This window comes from Lycium ferocissimum, chromosome 7 (assembly GCF_029784015.1).
Source record: "Lycium ferocissimum isolate CSIRO_LF1 chromosome 7, AGI_CSIRO_Lferr_CH_V1, whole genome shotgun sequence".
Taxonomy (NCBI): domain Eukaryota; kingdom Viridiplantae; phylum Streptophyta; class Magnoliopsida; order Solanales; family Solanaceae; genus Lycium; species Lycium ferocissimum.
In genome coordinates this window covers 46,031,063-46,044,742 of record NC_081348.1, presented here as the reverse complement: position 1 = coordinate 46,044,742, position 13,680 = coordinate 46,031,063, and the positions used below count along the sequence as shown (strand labels likewise).

General features: G+C 37.9%; 1 protein-coding gene across 2 annotated transcripts; it reads left to right on the top strand.

Moving 5' to 3' along the window:
• The first annotated feature begins 258 nt into the window (after positions 1-258).
• LOC132065377 (DNA ligase 1-like) lies at positions 259-13,467 on the top strand. Of its 2 annotated transcripts, XM_059458755.1 has the most exons (18): positions 259-1,329; positions 2,154-2,270; positions 2,481-2,582; positions 2,681-2,797; positions 3,902-4,132; positions 5,221-5,315; positions 6,169-6,256; positions 6,646-6,777; positions 10,101-10,213; positions 10,825-10,926; positions 11,009-11,070; positions 11,545-11,616; positions 11,715-11,788; positions 11,882-11,938; positions 12,365-12,442; positions 12,865-12,942; positions 13,063-13,139; positions 13,194-13,467. In XM_059458755.1, exons 1-17 carry the CDS (start codon positions 394-396, stop codon positions 13,129-13,131), a joined length of 2,523 nt encoding a protein of 840 aa, XP_059314738.1. In that variant the 5' UTR covers positions 259-393; the 3' UTR covers positions 13,132-13,139; positions 13,194-13,467. The 2 variants fall into 2 exon arrangements, with proteins under 2 accessions (XP_059314738.1, XP_059314737.1); XM_059458754.1 differs by having other exon boundaries at positions 13,063-13,467.
• The last annotated feature ends 213 nt before the right edge of the window (positions 13,468-13,680 follow it).

The window sequence follows — 13,680 nt, the reverse complement described above, 5'->3', positions numbered from 1 at the left end:
CTGCATATCTCTTCTTCACATGGTTATCACAGAGGCCACTCCCACCTTATATCTTCATTTCAAATCTTATTTTTCCTAGTATGTCCGCACATCCACCTCAACATCTTCATTTCCGCAACTCCCATCTTTTAAACACGAGAGTTCTTTAACTTCCGCAACTCCCATCTTTTAAACACGAGAGTTCTTTAACTTCCGCAACTCCCATCTTTTAAACACGAGAGTTCTTTAACTGACCAACAATTCGCGCATACGACATAATCTGCCTAACCCCCCAGCACCAACTAACACAAACTACTAACTGTGAAAGTGCAGCTCTTTCCTTTCCCGCCACCCCACTCTTATTTCCCTCCCTTCTTCCTTTGCACCCTTCTCCATATACCATTTCCAAACTGCATGTTGTCTTTGCGTTCATGTTGCTACTCTTTCAAACAACCCTCATTTTACAACCATCTCAAATTTTCCCTTAAACCCTCTTCAATCTTTCTCATCATCTCCCCTAATAAAACCCTCAATAAACCCCTTTTCTTAAACCCTAATTCAAGAACCATGTCCACTAAACGCTCTGCATTTGATGTCCTTATGGCAAATTCCAAGAAAAAAACACCAACCCAAGATTCCTCACCTAAAAAGAGGAAAACCCCAAGTCTTGAAACTTCAAGTAAAACTCCACAAGATTCAATTTTGAAGCCAATTGAGGACACCAATTTGGTCAATGGGTCGAAAAGTAAAACCACAGATGTTGAAACTTCAAGTAAAACCCCACAAGATTCAGTTTTGAAGCCAATTGATGACACCCATTTGGTGAATTCGTCGAAAAGTGAAGAGTTGGTGAAGAAAGGTAAAACCCCAAATCTTGAAACTTCTAGTAAAACCCCTATAGATAGTCAAGATTCAGTTTTGAAGCCGGTTGAGGACACCCATTTGGTAAATAAGTCGAAAAGTGAAGAGCTTGGTGTGGTGAAGAAAAGGAAAATGATAAGTCCAGATGAGAGTATTCTTGAAATCAAGAAAAAACCTGCGAATTTCGATCCAAGAAAGGCGGCGTATTGGGGTGATGGTGAGAGAGTGCCGTTTATGTTTGTAGCTAAGGCGTTAGACGCGATTTCAAAGGAGTCGGGAAGGATTGTGAGTACTGAAATTGTGACTAATATGTTGAGGACTGTTATTCAGACGACGCCTGAGGATTTGTTGCCCGTTGTATACCTTTCGGCTAATAAGATTGCAGCTGCGCACGATGGTATGGAGCTCGGTCTTGGAGATGCTTCCATTATCAAGGCACTTGCTGAAGCTTGTGGTGCTAAAGAAGCACATATCAAGAAGCAATACAAGGTAAATAAGTTTGTCGGTTTGGAAGAATTAGGTTCAAATGTGACCAATGTGTGAGGTTGCAGTAACGGGAAAAAATGATTTTTGTGTGATAAAGTCAAAAGCTAAATGACCAATGTTGAAATTTACCCTAAAGCATTAATGCCCTCTAGTGTTAGTTGTATTGATAAGTTGAATATTTCTTTATTGAGTGCTCTCAAGAGAAGATTAAAAGTGAAAGTTAACCTTTTCTTTATTGAGTGTAAGTGCCTAAGAGATGTCTCTAGGAATGCCTATTGTGTATTTACTTGATGGTTAGTCCGGTCGGGATTGATGAAATGGTTGTTTGAAGTAATATTGCTAGTGGGGATCAAATGCTGCAAGCTTTGGCATGTACGAGGCCCAATATTGAAACAGCCTCTACCTTTGCTGTGTATAGTACCCTGCTATTAGTACAACTTCATGTTAATAGTTTGTTTGGTTGAGGTCATTAAACAGGGATTTGCGTTTTCCATATTTCGTGTTCACTTTGCATTGTTTGTTTATCCTAATGACCACTTTTCTCTCCTAGTCATGGACCAAAGCCTAGCTGCAAGCCTGACACAAGCTTCACATTGGACTATCGTATTTAAAACAGCATCTCAAAAATCACGTGTTTGATCACATGTATTTGTTTACATAAGGGACGAAGAGGAAATTTGTATGGGTTATGTCATATATCTGTATCCTGTAATGTCTGCATAGTACCTGTTCTATTTAAATTAGACCATGCAATCTAGGAGATTCAGCTTTTCTTCTATTCAGATTTGACTAGTCCAAATGTCTGTTTTTCCTTGTTAAACACACAGGAGCTTGGAGACTTGGGACTTGTTGCTAAAGCAAGCCGTTCATCACAGCCTCTGATGCGTAAACCAGAAGCACTGACTGTTGCCAAAGTTTTTGACACATTTCGGATTATTGCGAAGGTATTCCAGTTTCATTTTTCACTTTCTCTTAGATACTTCGTGAAGTGGGATTTCTGATGTTAAGTGACATAGCTCCCATGCCGCATGTTTGATGATCCTCTATTTAGTTACTTGTTCTTGTTTTATCTGATAGTTTTCGACCTTGCAGTATGATATCTAGTATTTGTACTATGATTATGATGTCTTTTCTTATGTGGCAATTTCTTTTAGGAATCTGGAAAGGATAGTCAGGAAAAGAAAAAGAATTACATTAAATCACTGCTTGTTGCAGCTACTGATTGTGAACCCCTATATTTGATTCGTCTCCTCCAGGTTAGAGGAAAGCTTTTCTTTTTTCAATTTCTCACGGAGCTAGTTAGCTGTTGCATCGCACATTGAACCGTTGTTCAGTTGATTTCTCTTTCTTGCAGACAAAACTACGCATTGGTTTGGCTGAACAAACACTCTTAGTCGCAATTGCTCATGCTTTTGTGCACTCAGATAAGCATTCGTCACCTCCTGCAGGTGTAGATTCTCCTTTGGAAGAGGTGCGTTCTCCATTTGGAGAAGTTTTCTATTAGATTTTCCTTTAATCTTGCATGATTTTCTATTAGTTTTCTTCCTCTGCAATGGTTGGAACACTAATTAGCGGTTAAAATAAAAAAGTTGAAAGGTGCCAGTGATTGCCACTTAAGACTTGCATTATGATTGCCACAAGACCATTTTGTTGTCTCGGAGATCTGAATAGCCTAATTGCTTGTATGATATAGAGGACCTTTTTGGTAACCCCGTGATTTTCACACTTTTGGTGGAATATAAGTGATTGACAAAGGCACCATTTAAGAAAAAGGTGCTTTGACAAGTTAGTAAAGCTGCATAAATCAAGGAAACTTGTTGCCGCCAGGGCATTAGTTTAGTGGTAAAAGTGCAGTATGTAGTGCAGGGTTAGGCTTATGTTATGAGTTTGAACCTTGCCGTGGACAAAAGTCTGACATGTCACATGTGAGTGGAGAAGGGCAGAGGGGCGAGTCCATTTTCACCAAATTTCGAACCGTGCGCCAGCTAGCCCTCAGAATTCCTTGGTTATGAGGAAAAGAAATTATGGAAACTTGTTTTTGTAGAGTGATCTGAATATATTTCATGTTGTGGGGACAATCTTTTATCTTTCCTATAGGTTGGATTTTATATAAATTTTGTGATGGAGTTTCTTTCTTCACTTGGCTCACCTTCAATAAGTATGTTTTTTATAACGGTGGTGTCTGGGCCAACATGTGCGCATCTCGATATTCCAGCTGGTACATTTTACCTCCTGCCAACAATAGAGCCCGGATAACTCTACCCACCAAGGCTTAGGCAGATGGAAAGAAATCAGTTTCAACTTTCAATAAGTATTTTTATCTTTTGGAAAGGGGGAAAAGGGCTTTCAAATCTGCATAGCTTGACTATATATGACAACATAAAGCTTTTTTCCACTACAAGAATTAGCAGAAGGAGATCAGTGTTACCTTGCAAATTAATTGATTCATTAAATTCGGATCCCTTTTCATTTTGTATATGATTTAAGTCCATTAGACAAGCTGCCTGTTGCATTCCATTGCTGTTGAATGCATATCTTATGGGTTCCTTATTTTATTTGACTTCGTGTTTCGCAGGCTGCCAAGATTGTAAAGCAAGTGTTCTCTGTAATTCCAGTCTATGAAAAAATTATCCCTGCTCTTCTAGCTGATGGTGTTTGGAAGCTTCAAGAAACATGCAGTTTCTCACCTGGTGTTCCGGTTGGACCTATGCTAGCTAAGCCAACCAAAGGAGTATCTGAAATTCTTGATAAGTTTCAGGATATGGAGTTCACATGTGAATACAAGTATGATGGTGAACGTGCTCAGGTGTTCTTACATCTCGTCGTTATTAATAAGTTTATTCAGTAAATTATTACTGATCCATGTACTCTCTCTCTCCAGGAACTGAACACAAAATGAATGGGAACTAAATTATATGCAAGTATAAGTCACTTCCTAAAAGAATAAATCCTAATTACAACCATTTACCCAATCGAATGAAATGTTGTTGCATGTTTTTTTTTAAAGTATTCATGCTACCTCTGATTTCCCTTCTTTTCCATCATAGCTGATGGAGCTGTTTGTTTCTTGGTTAATCTTATTTTATATCTCTTAGAGGAAGGGGCTTTATCAATGCGAAAGAATACAAAGAAAAGGAAGACATATCTTATCCAATTGAAAATGAAATTGATTCTTCCTTATAACCAGATTCTTTGCGACAATTCAGTGAAAAATCTAGGCTATCATTTTCTTGAAGAAGAGATAGTATGCCTTTGAATGTACTCAGTTGCTTTTTAAGGTTCATCTGCATCATAGATATTTGGGTTGGAACTAGTGAACCCATTTGGAGAAGAAGGAGACGAATGGCTGGTAGTAAAAAGCCAGAAGAGTTAGAAGTCTCGGCCACAATTGTCCTTCTAAAAACTATTTCCTTGACATTTCAAACGTTCTGGAACCTCCTGAATACGCTCTTTTCTAGCATTCAGAGTTTCTGGATGCTCCGGAAAAGGTGGAGTTGGTTTAGAAGCAATCTATAGACTAATGAGCGTACTTCTTTCATTGACAGGTGACTAACCTTCTGATATAGTTCTTGCAACATTATTGATAGTCTTAATTTGTTGCATTACATGCTCTTTCTTGCTATTGATAACTTTTCTTGAGTTCTTTGCTTGATATTCATTCCAGTGTCCAATAAGTAAAAAAAAAATCACATTTTGCTTCTATTTCCCTATTCCTTCCTCCTTGACTCTACCCTTCTGATTAGTTAGTCGAAGTTGCACATCCCTAATATAAAAAGTCAACTGAAGCCGGTCTTAAATATTGCTCTCTGAACATTTCCCAGGACCTCTTAATCATTTTAAAAGAAATTTATTATTTTCATTTTAGTTTTTGTTAATAATTATTTGTTAATCCAGATACACTACATGGAAGATGGTTCCGTTGAGATATACAGCCGAAATGCAGAAAGAAATACAGGAAAGTTTCCCGACGTTGTTGCTGCTATCTCAAGGTAGTACTTTCATTTGTCTAGATTTTCTGTTTCTAAAGTTGTAGTATGCGAGCACTTCCTCTTAGCTCAATGTTCTCGTCAGATGCGAAAGCTCCATTTTTTACCTACATTATAGTGGAGACTCTAAAACCTTGGCGCTCTAATTTTACAATATGCTGCTTAAAAAGGTCTGCAGGAGACCATAAAAAAGAAGAAGAAAGAAGGGAAGGTCTGCATGATAAAGTTGATGTGTTTGGGCACTGTGTTTGCTCGGAACTTTGACTCTGAAATTGGATCTTATAATTTGCTGCAAACCCAGGATCAAATATTTGATAGTTGACTGCAGTTGTGCACAAAGGTTAAATTAAATCTGAATATATGATTTTTATCAAGGGCTTACATGATAGTGAATTTTTGGACAACTAGAACTTGTAAGTATATGTGAAATTTGATGACCGAGCAACTCCATTAACCAACTATAGTGTACGTCTGAAAAGCTTGTCGCACCTCTCTTGCACACCAATAATTGTGAAGATTAAACCACTATTTCATTCTCCGAAGTGACTATGTGACGTATGACTTACGTTATTTATGAAAAACTGGATTATGAGTTCTACATGCAAAACATATCTGACACTTCTTGGGACAGGATCTTGGATGAATCTCTAGTTTATTCTTATTCCATTGTGAAAACTGGTCTCTGGCGTATAACAATTTAAATTCTTGGTAGAAAAGATTTAAAGTATTATATGGTATGTAAATTGTTGCTACAAGATTTGTGTCCTCCACAATTATGTGTACCTTGTATACCAGAGTCGTACATTACTTGAAATCTTTTGAAAATTTATTAGCTAATTCTTGTAGTTTGTTGCAGATTGAAGAAACCTTCTGTAACATCATTTGTTCTTGACTGTGAACTGGTTGCATACGACCGTGAGAAACAGAAGATCCTGCCCTTTCAGGTGAATTTGATTATAGAGGCAATCCAACAACTATTAATCTTGACAGGAACTACTCTTATCCATATCAAAGTAGATATATAATTGCGTTAACACATATGCTGCGATAACTCAGGATATGTTTCGATCAGTAGCTAACCTACTTAGGCTCTTTATCAACTTAGAACTCTTATTCTGTCCAGGTCATATTGATCAAGAAAGTTGTGTCTGAACTCCTTCAAGTTTATATTTTTAGTCTTTTTATCTCTCGTGTTCATTATCCCAAGCAAGCTTCAACTGCTAATATTGCTTCTCCTACAAATGCTCATTGTTTGCTTGGAGAATTGTCATGCTATATTAATGTGTAATTTTGGTGTAAAATGAGATCACTAATGGATATATGTCCATGACAGATCCTTAGTACCCGTGCTCGTAAGAATGTTATTGTGAGTGAAATCAAGGTCAACGTGTGCATATTTGCTTTTGATATCTTGTATCTTAATGGACAACCTCTTCTTCAAGAGCAACTTAATGTCCGCAGAGAGGTATTTTCATTTTTGCGGTTGAATATTTGTCTGTAATTCTCATGATTATATTGTTCATCTTTTGCTTCAGTGAGTTCTTATGCATATTTGTATCCTTTTGTGCTTCTAAGGAAACCAAGTAGCACTTGTCTTGATGTTAATTGTACCAAATGAACTGTCTATCAGTGAACCGTCTTATCCTTAAACCACATATTTTAAGCATTTTACTGACCTCTTATACATAATTTGTTAATTTGACGTCTTATACATAATTTGTTGCCAAAACTCAGCGTGCACTTGCTTAGCCCCCCACCCTCCACCCCACAACAAAAAAAGGAAAAACCTAGGCATGTATTTGTAAAATTTTGCAGCTCCCGTTTGCTGGGGCCCCTTGGACCAGGCATTGCATCTGCTTAAATTTGGGTCCTACCATGCAAATGTCAGAATGGACATCTGCTTCTAGTTGACATATCTGTTCACCTTTTCTTGCGTCAGATGCTTTTATTTCCATGACAATTCTGTATTCGGAAACTCTTGCTGCTGCTTCTAGATTTCTCTTCAGTGAAAGTGATGCATTTACCTCTTTTTCACTTCCTAGCTCCTACCGATGGACCCTTGTAAATTATACAAATAGGTTCACTCTCTCATGGGTACACCTTCTTCCTTTTTTTTTTTTTTTTTTTTTTGATGAAGTAAGAAGTTTCCATTAAGAAAGGCAACTGGAAGGTGCCATTTTACAAAAGCAAAAGCTTGGGAGCTTTTGGAGCAAAAACAAAAGCTAGTAAGCTTTTGGAGAGGAAACTAAGTTAGACTATGCAAGAACCATGGAGCTAACAAAGTCCAGGTCATTGTCAATGCTATTAACAGGGGAGTGAAAGCTCCAACTGAACAAAACTACTAAACATCTAGCTTTTAGAGTATGAAGAGGAGTTGAAATCCCATCAAAACACCTGCGGTTTCTCTCATTCCAAGTAACCCAAAAAATGACGGCAGGAACCATCTTCCAGACCTTTTTGATGGCTTTGTCAACTCTTCAATAATTCCAACTGATATATGCTTCCTTTATGGACTACGGCATGGTCCATACTAACCCAAAAATAGCAAAAAAGAAGCTCCAGATCTCAGCAGTGACTGGACAATGTAGCAGTAGGTGGTTGACAGTCTCCAAGCTTTTGTGGCAAAAAAAGCATCTTATTAACTAGAGTTATTTTCCTTCTGCTGAGGTTATCCTGTGTAAGAATAGCTTCCCTGAGGGCACACCATGTGAAGCATGAGACTTTGAGAGGCAACTTGGTCTTCCAAACATGTTTCCATGGCCATTCCTCTAGCAGACCATTCTGAGAGCACAAAAGATTATAGCTTTCTTTGACGGTGAATCTCCTTTGTTTAGAAACTCCCCATAAAATCCCGTCAGGTGTTTGATCATCCATAGTAAATTCCTCAAGTGATGCTAGAAGAGCAATCACGTCGTTTATCTCCCAGTCATTGAGATTCCTTCTAAGTGTAGGCCTCCAGTTATTATTCTCCCTGTATTCTGCAATAGTAGCCTTCCGATTGATAGCAATTCGGTACAAACCAGGATAGCAATCCTTTAAAGCTTCATTTCCAATCCACCTGTCCTCCCAGAACTTCACATGAAGCCCATTACCAACTTTGTAGGATATATTCTGGAAGAGAACCTGATGGAAGCTGCTGATGTGTTTCCATGGCCCAACACCGTGTGGACATGTGCTCTTCTTTGGACTCCAATGATTTAGGGCTCCATATTTGGCAATGATGATCTTTTTCCAGTAACCCGCTTCAGGTTGTCCATACCTCCACAACCATTTCATCAATAGACTCTGGTTATGCAGCATGAGGTTCCTGATTCCTAGACCTCCAGCAGATTTTGGCTGAGTCACTATTGGCCACTTGACTAGTGAGAACTTGTGGGTTTCACTGCTACCCTTCCAAAGAAATTTCCTTCTAATCCTGTCAAACTGCTTTAGGATAGAGCTTGGCATAGGAAATAAAGACATGATGTAGGTCGGGATGTTGTGTAGAACATTGTTAATCAAAGTCAATCTGCCTTCCATTGAAAGGTATTGCATCTGCCAGGTAGCAAGCCTTTTTTCCGCTCTTTCTAACACCCCATTCCAGATTTCAATGGATTTGAATTTGGCTCCCAGAGGTAAACCTCGGTAGGTAGTCGGGAGTGAGCCAGTTTTGCAGTAAAGAACATCTGCTAACTCTTCCAAGTTTTGAACCTCGTTAACAGGATAGATGATGCTTTTTATCATGTTGATATGCAGACCTGACAATGCCTCGAACAATAGAAGTAAGAGGTTGAGGTTGAGGTTGATAACTTGAGATTTTTCCGCACCACAAAAGATCAAAGTATCATCTGCATAAAGCAGATGTGAAACATTGATTGAGCTAGCCGGATTTCTGCCCACCTGAAAACCTTGAATCCATTGTAGCTCCTTACCCTACCCAGCATCTGTGTAAGGCGTTCCATAGCCAAAATGAAGAGGAAAGGAGAGAGGGGGTCTCCTTGTCTTAGGCCTTTCTCCGGGGAAAAGAAGCCTACAGGACTCCTTTCTTATCATAGGTTGCACAATAGGAAAGGGAAAGGTGGATCCTCAAGCGCACTTTGTGCTGATTTGTTCAATTTTCCCAAATCTCAGTTTTTTGGCCATCTCTGTTAACGTCTCTTAAAATCCAGGGATCTGGCAGTTGTTTGTCTTTCAAATCAGTTGGAATGATTTTTCTCATTCTTCCACGGACCTGAATCTCATCTAGTTAATATCTGCTTTCTTTTTCAGCCATCTCATTATCTATATACTGTAATTTAATGATCTGTTAAACCTTTTCTCCCACTTATTTTCCATGCTAACCAAAAGGAGGCCATCTATTTGGGGATGAAGTGTCCAGCACTCTTTATGAACTAAGACCTTCAAATTTTATATTCATTTAGTAAATATATCAAGTGTCCTATTTCAGTCTAGATATTAGTCAAATGTAGATGCTCTTCCAGTTCCAGGTCTAATTCTATTGAGAGGGATGGAGTAATAAACACTAGTACATGTACATAAATTTTTCTGTTTGACAAAAAAGAAGATTCTTGGCTATATAAAATCTATGGCTTTGATTGTTTATCAACATTTATATTGGGCTCTTAAGTGGAGCTTAAGGTTTAAATTTTCTTTTTGGGGGGTGGGGGGGTTTGCTTATGATGTCCTAAGATGTCATTCTCATTCTTAATAGTTTAAACTGTTCTTTCATATTGTGAAATGTGAACAATTAATTTATTGCTCGAACACGCCACTTTACAACGTAATACTGTGACTTCTGGCTTCAAGCAGCATCTTTACAAGTCATTTGAAGAAGAACCCGGATATTTCCAGTATGCTACAGCTGTAACCTCAAACGATCTTGAGGAAATAACAAAATTTCTTGAAGATGCGGTCAATGGCAGGTAGTGGTTTGATACTGATATTTAACAAATCTGCTCCTTTTTTCTGGTAACAAAAATGCATTTCTTTTATTTTATATATTTTAGAAATATTCATTTGGTGAATTTCAAATGCATTCGTAATGATCGTGACGTGAACTTCTTTCCAGTCTGTCACGAACTACTTTATGTCAAGCATTTGAAGAGCCAGTTCTTGTAAATGGTGTTTCCTTGTTCGTTGGTCTTTGCTGCTGTCATTTTGATTAATTATCTGTTATTATGATTAAAAAAAATTGCACCTTTGGTTGGCTTGAACTCGAGCTCTATATTGCTCCTCAGGTTGTTAAAAAGAGTAAAGTAAGTGGAGATTTCTGAAATGTTCTTTTCTTGGTTTGTGCCTTCTCTGTCTTTTATTTTAAAAGATCTACATATCAAGGAAGATGCTGGATAGTTTAGTAATATGATCTGGAGAAATTTTACATTTTCCTCACATAACCAACAAAACTTATGGTGAAAACCTTTTAATTTTGGACAAGTGGACTTCATGCGTCCCGCTGACATACATTGCATACCCGTCAGTTGTAATAGAAGAAAAAAATTGTTGTTTATCACTTCAATTTTGTCCATTTATGCAGTTGTGAGGGATTGATTATCAAAACACTAACTAAAGATGCTACATATGAGCCTTCAAAGCGGTCAAATAACTGGCTAAAACTGAAGAAGGACTACATGGAGAGGTATGTGTCGGGAGTAGTGCTTTAGATATATTGCTGCTTAAACTTATGGAGAAACTTCATTTTTTACCAATTTGTGTTTCAGTATTGGCGACTCACTGGATTTGGTACCAATTGCTGCTTTTCATGGTCGGGGGAAACGTACTGGTAACTTTTATCTACTTTTATGGGAATAAACTGGGTCTTATAATTTTTTCACCCCTCACAATTTTTAGCCTAAATTGTCCCTTATCTATGGGTGTAGGTCTATTTTGGTCCTTCAAATACAACCTTGAGCACAAATACAACCTTGAGCATCTCTAGTCCCTTAATATTGCTAAAGTGCAGCACCTTTGGTCCAACTAACAGAGTGGACTTAAAAACTAATGGCGACTACCAAAAAACACTACTAAAAAAGTTATTTTTCTGTGTTTTTTGGTAGCCACCCTTAGTTTTTAGGTCCACTCTGTTAGTTGGACCAAAGGTGCTCTACTTTAGCAAACTTAAGGGACTAAAGAGGCTCAAGGTTTTTTTGAAGAACTAAAATAGACCTACTCCCATATAGATAAGGGACAATTTTGGCTAAAACTCGACTTTAACCTGAGTTTGGTTTAATTGGCTAATGCATTCATTTTCTGACAGGCGTTTATGGAGCTTTTCTCCTAGCTTGTTATGATAGCAACAACGAGGAGTTCCAGAGCATCTGTAAAATTGGTAAGCAGTTTACTCCTGTAAACATTAAGTGGCTACAATCTAGCCTACTTATGTACTTGGTGTTTATATGCTATGCTTTTTTATGATTTGCTGGTTAGGAACTGGGTTTTCTGAAGCAATGCTTGAAGAACGCTCTTCCAGCCTTCGTTCCAAAGTTATTCCTAAACCAAAGGTTGCATTTTTCATCTTTCCCTAATTACTTGGAAGCACTTTGCTTTCATTTAGCGGGATTCTTGTGCCCCTCTAACATATGCGTCATATTCAGTCATATTACAGGTATGCGGAAACCATCAATCCAGATGTATGGTTTGAACCTACCGAGGTAATAGTTTTTATATTCCACTCATCTGCCATACTTCAGAACTTTGTAAACAATAAACACGCATAATTGCAAAATTTTCAAATTCCTTTATCCATATAATTGTTCTTGTAATTGTTATTCTTGAATTATAACAGCATACCCAGTGTAATCCCACAAGTGGGGTTTGGGGAGGGTAGGATGTACGTAGACTTTGCGGAGCTTACCCCTACTTTCGTGGGGTAGAGAGGTTGTTTCCAATTGACAATAAATTATTTTATTTTATTATATTTTTCATTTCATTGAAGCCTACGTTTTAATTTTATGCTTAAATCGCAATAGAGCTCAACACCGTTTTGCACATTTCGCCTTCAATAACACTGATTTTTCATCTGTGATTTAATTAATGATGCAAAGGTTAATATTTCCATAACACTCTGTGGATATCAGGTATGGGAAGTGAAAGCCGCTGATCTCACCATCAGCCCTGTCCACCGTGCTGCCCAAGGTATTGTGGATCCCGGGAAGGTATGCATCTTTTGAATAGAACATGCAGTGAGAAAACTTAATCTTGCTGTTTTATGCTTACTAGTGCTTTTGAGCCCATTTGGCTTAGCTTATTAGTTGTTTTCAGCTTTTTTGAGTGTTTGGTTGGCCAGCTTATAAGCCATTTTGTGCTTAAAATAAGCCCAAAAAAATAAGTTGGGGTAGTTTTTTTCGCTTATAAGCTGAAAACTGTTTTCAGCTTATAAGCTGCTTTTTTTAAGCTAAGCCAAACGGGCCCTTTATCTATCGGACCCCAAACAGTTGGGATGTCTCTTATTCAAATGTGTAGAATAGATGCCAATATAGTGTTTGATTAGTGGCAAGTTAAGGTTCTATCTTCAATATTGTATAAACACATAACAATTCTGAAGTATATTTATATCATTTACCGTTTCTTCTCGCAGGGAATTTCTTTAAGATTTCCACGTTTGATGCGTGTACGAGAGGACAAGAATCCGGAGCAGGCCTCATCAGCTGAGATGGTGAACTCTTTTTTTTATATATATTTTGTCATCTCGTCTTTTGCTTGTTTTATTCTAGTATTTATTATTCATAACCTTGTTGGTTTGAACTCTTTTATCTCCTCATGCTTTGCTTCTCAGGTTGCGGATATGTATAACGCTCAAAAGCATAATCATAAAAACGATCAGGATGACAATGATGAAGACTAATCAAAGATCCGCTTCACGTCTAAAAATGATCTGGACGACAATGAAGAAGACTAATCAAAGATGGCTTCGTCTAAAAATGATCAGGATGGCAATGAAGAAGACGAATCAAAGGTTGTGTCACTTCTAAAAAGTGATCAGGACGGAATTGAAGAAGACTAATCGAACTTCACTTTCTGTCTTTTATCTGAACGAATGATCATGTCCATTGTACAGATTGATGTCCTTGGTAGATGTAAGTTGCCTTAACCAATTTTCTGAAAGTTAATCTGGTAGTCAAAGTGTTGAACACTCTGTATGGTAATTTGATCAGTTGGAAAATGAAATTTCATTGCAGTACTGGAATCACTGTTCTGTATAATCTAGGCATAATACATAAACAGGCCCTCAAACTTGGCCGTAGCTGGCAAGTTTGCCCTCTAACTTTGGGTGTGCACAAGCAGACACCTCAACTTGTCTCCACTTTGTCAGTTGAACACTCCGACTTACAAAATGATCATCTAGACACTTCCAAAATTCATATGCCACGTTAGCATTTGCGTTTACGTGTTC

What these genes read in the sequence shown, in the direction of transcription:
- LOC132065377 (XM_059458755.1), top strand. Translation starts at nt 394, where the DNA reads ATGTTGTCTTTGCGTTCATGTTGCTACTCTTTCAAACAACCCTCATTT. An exon ending in ATATCAAGAAGCAATACAAG is followed by an intron (nt 1,330 to 2,153) that starts GTAAATAAGTTT and finishes TTAAACACACAG; the next exon opens with GAGCTTGGAGACTTGGGACT. An exon ending in ATGATGGTGAACGTGCTCAG is followed by an intron (nt 4,133 to 5,220) that starts GTGTTCTTACAT and finishes TTGTTAATCCAG; the next exon opens with ATACACTACATGGAAGATGG.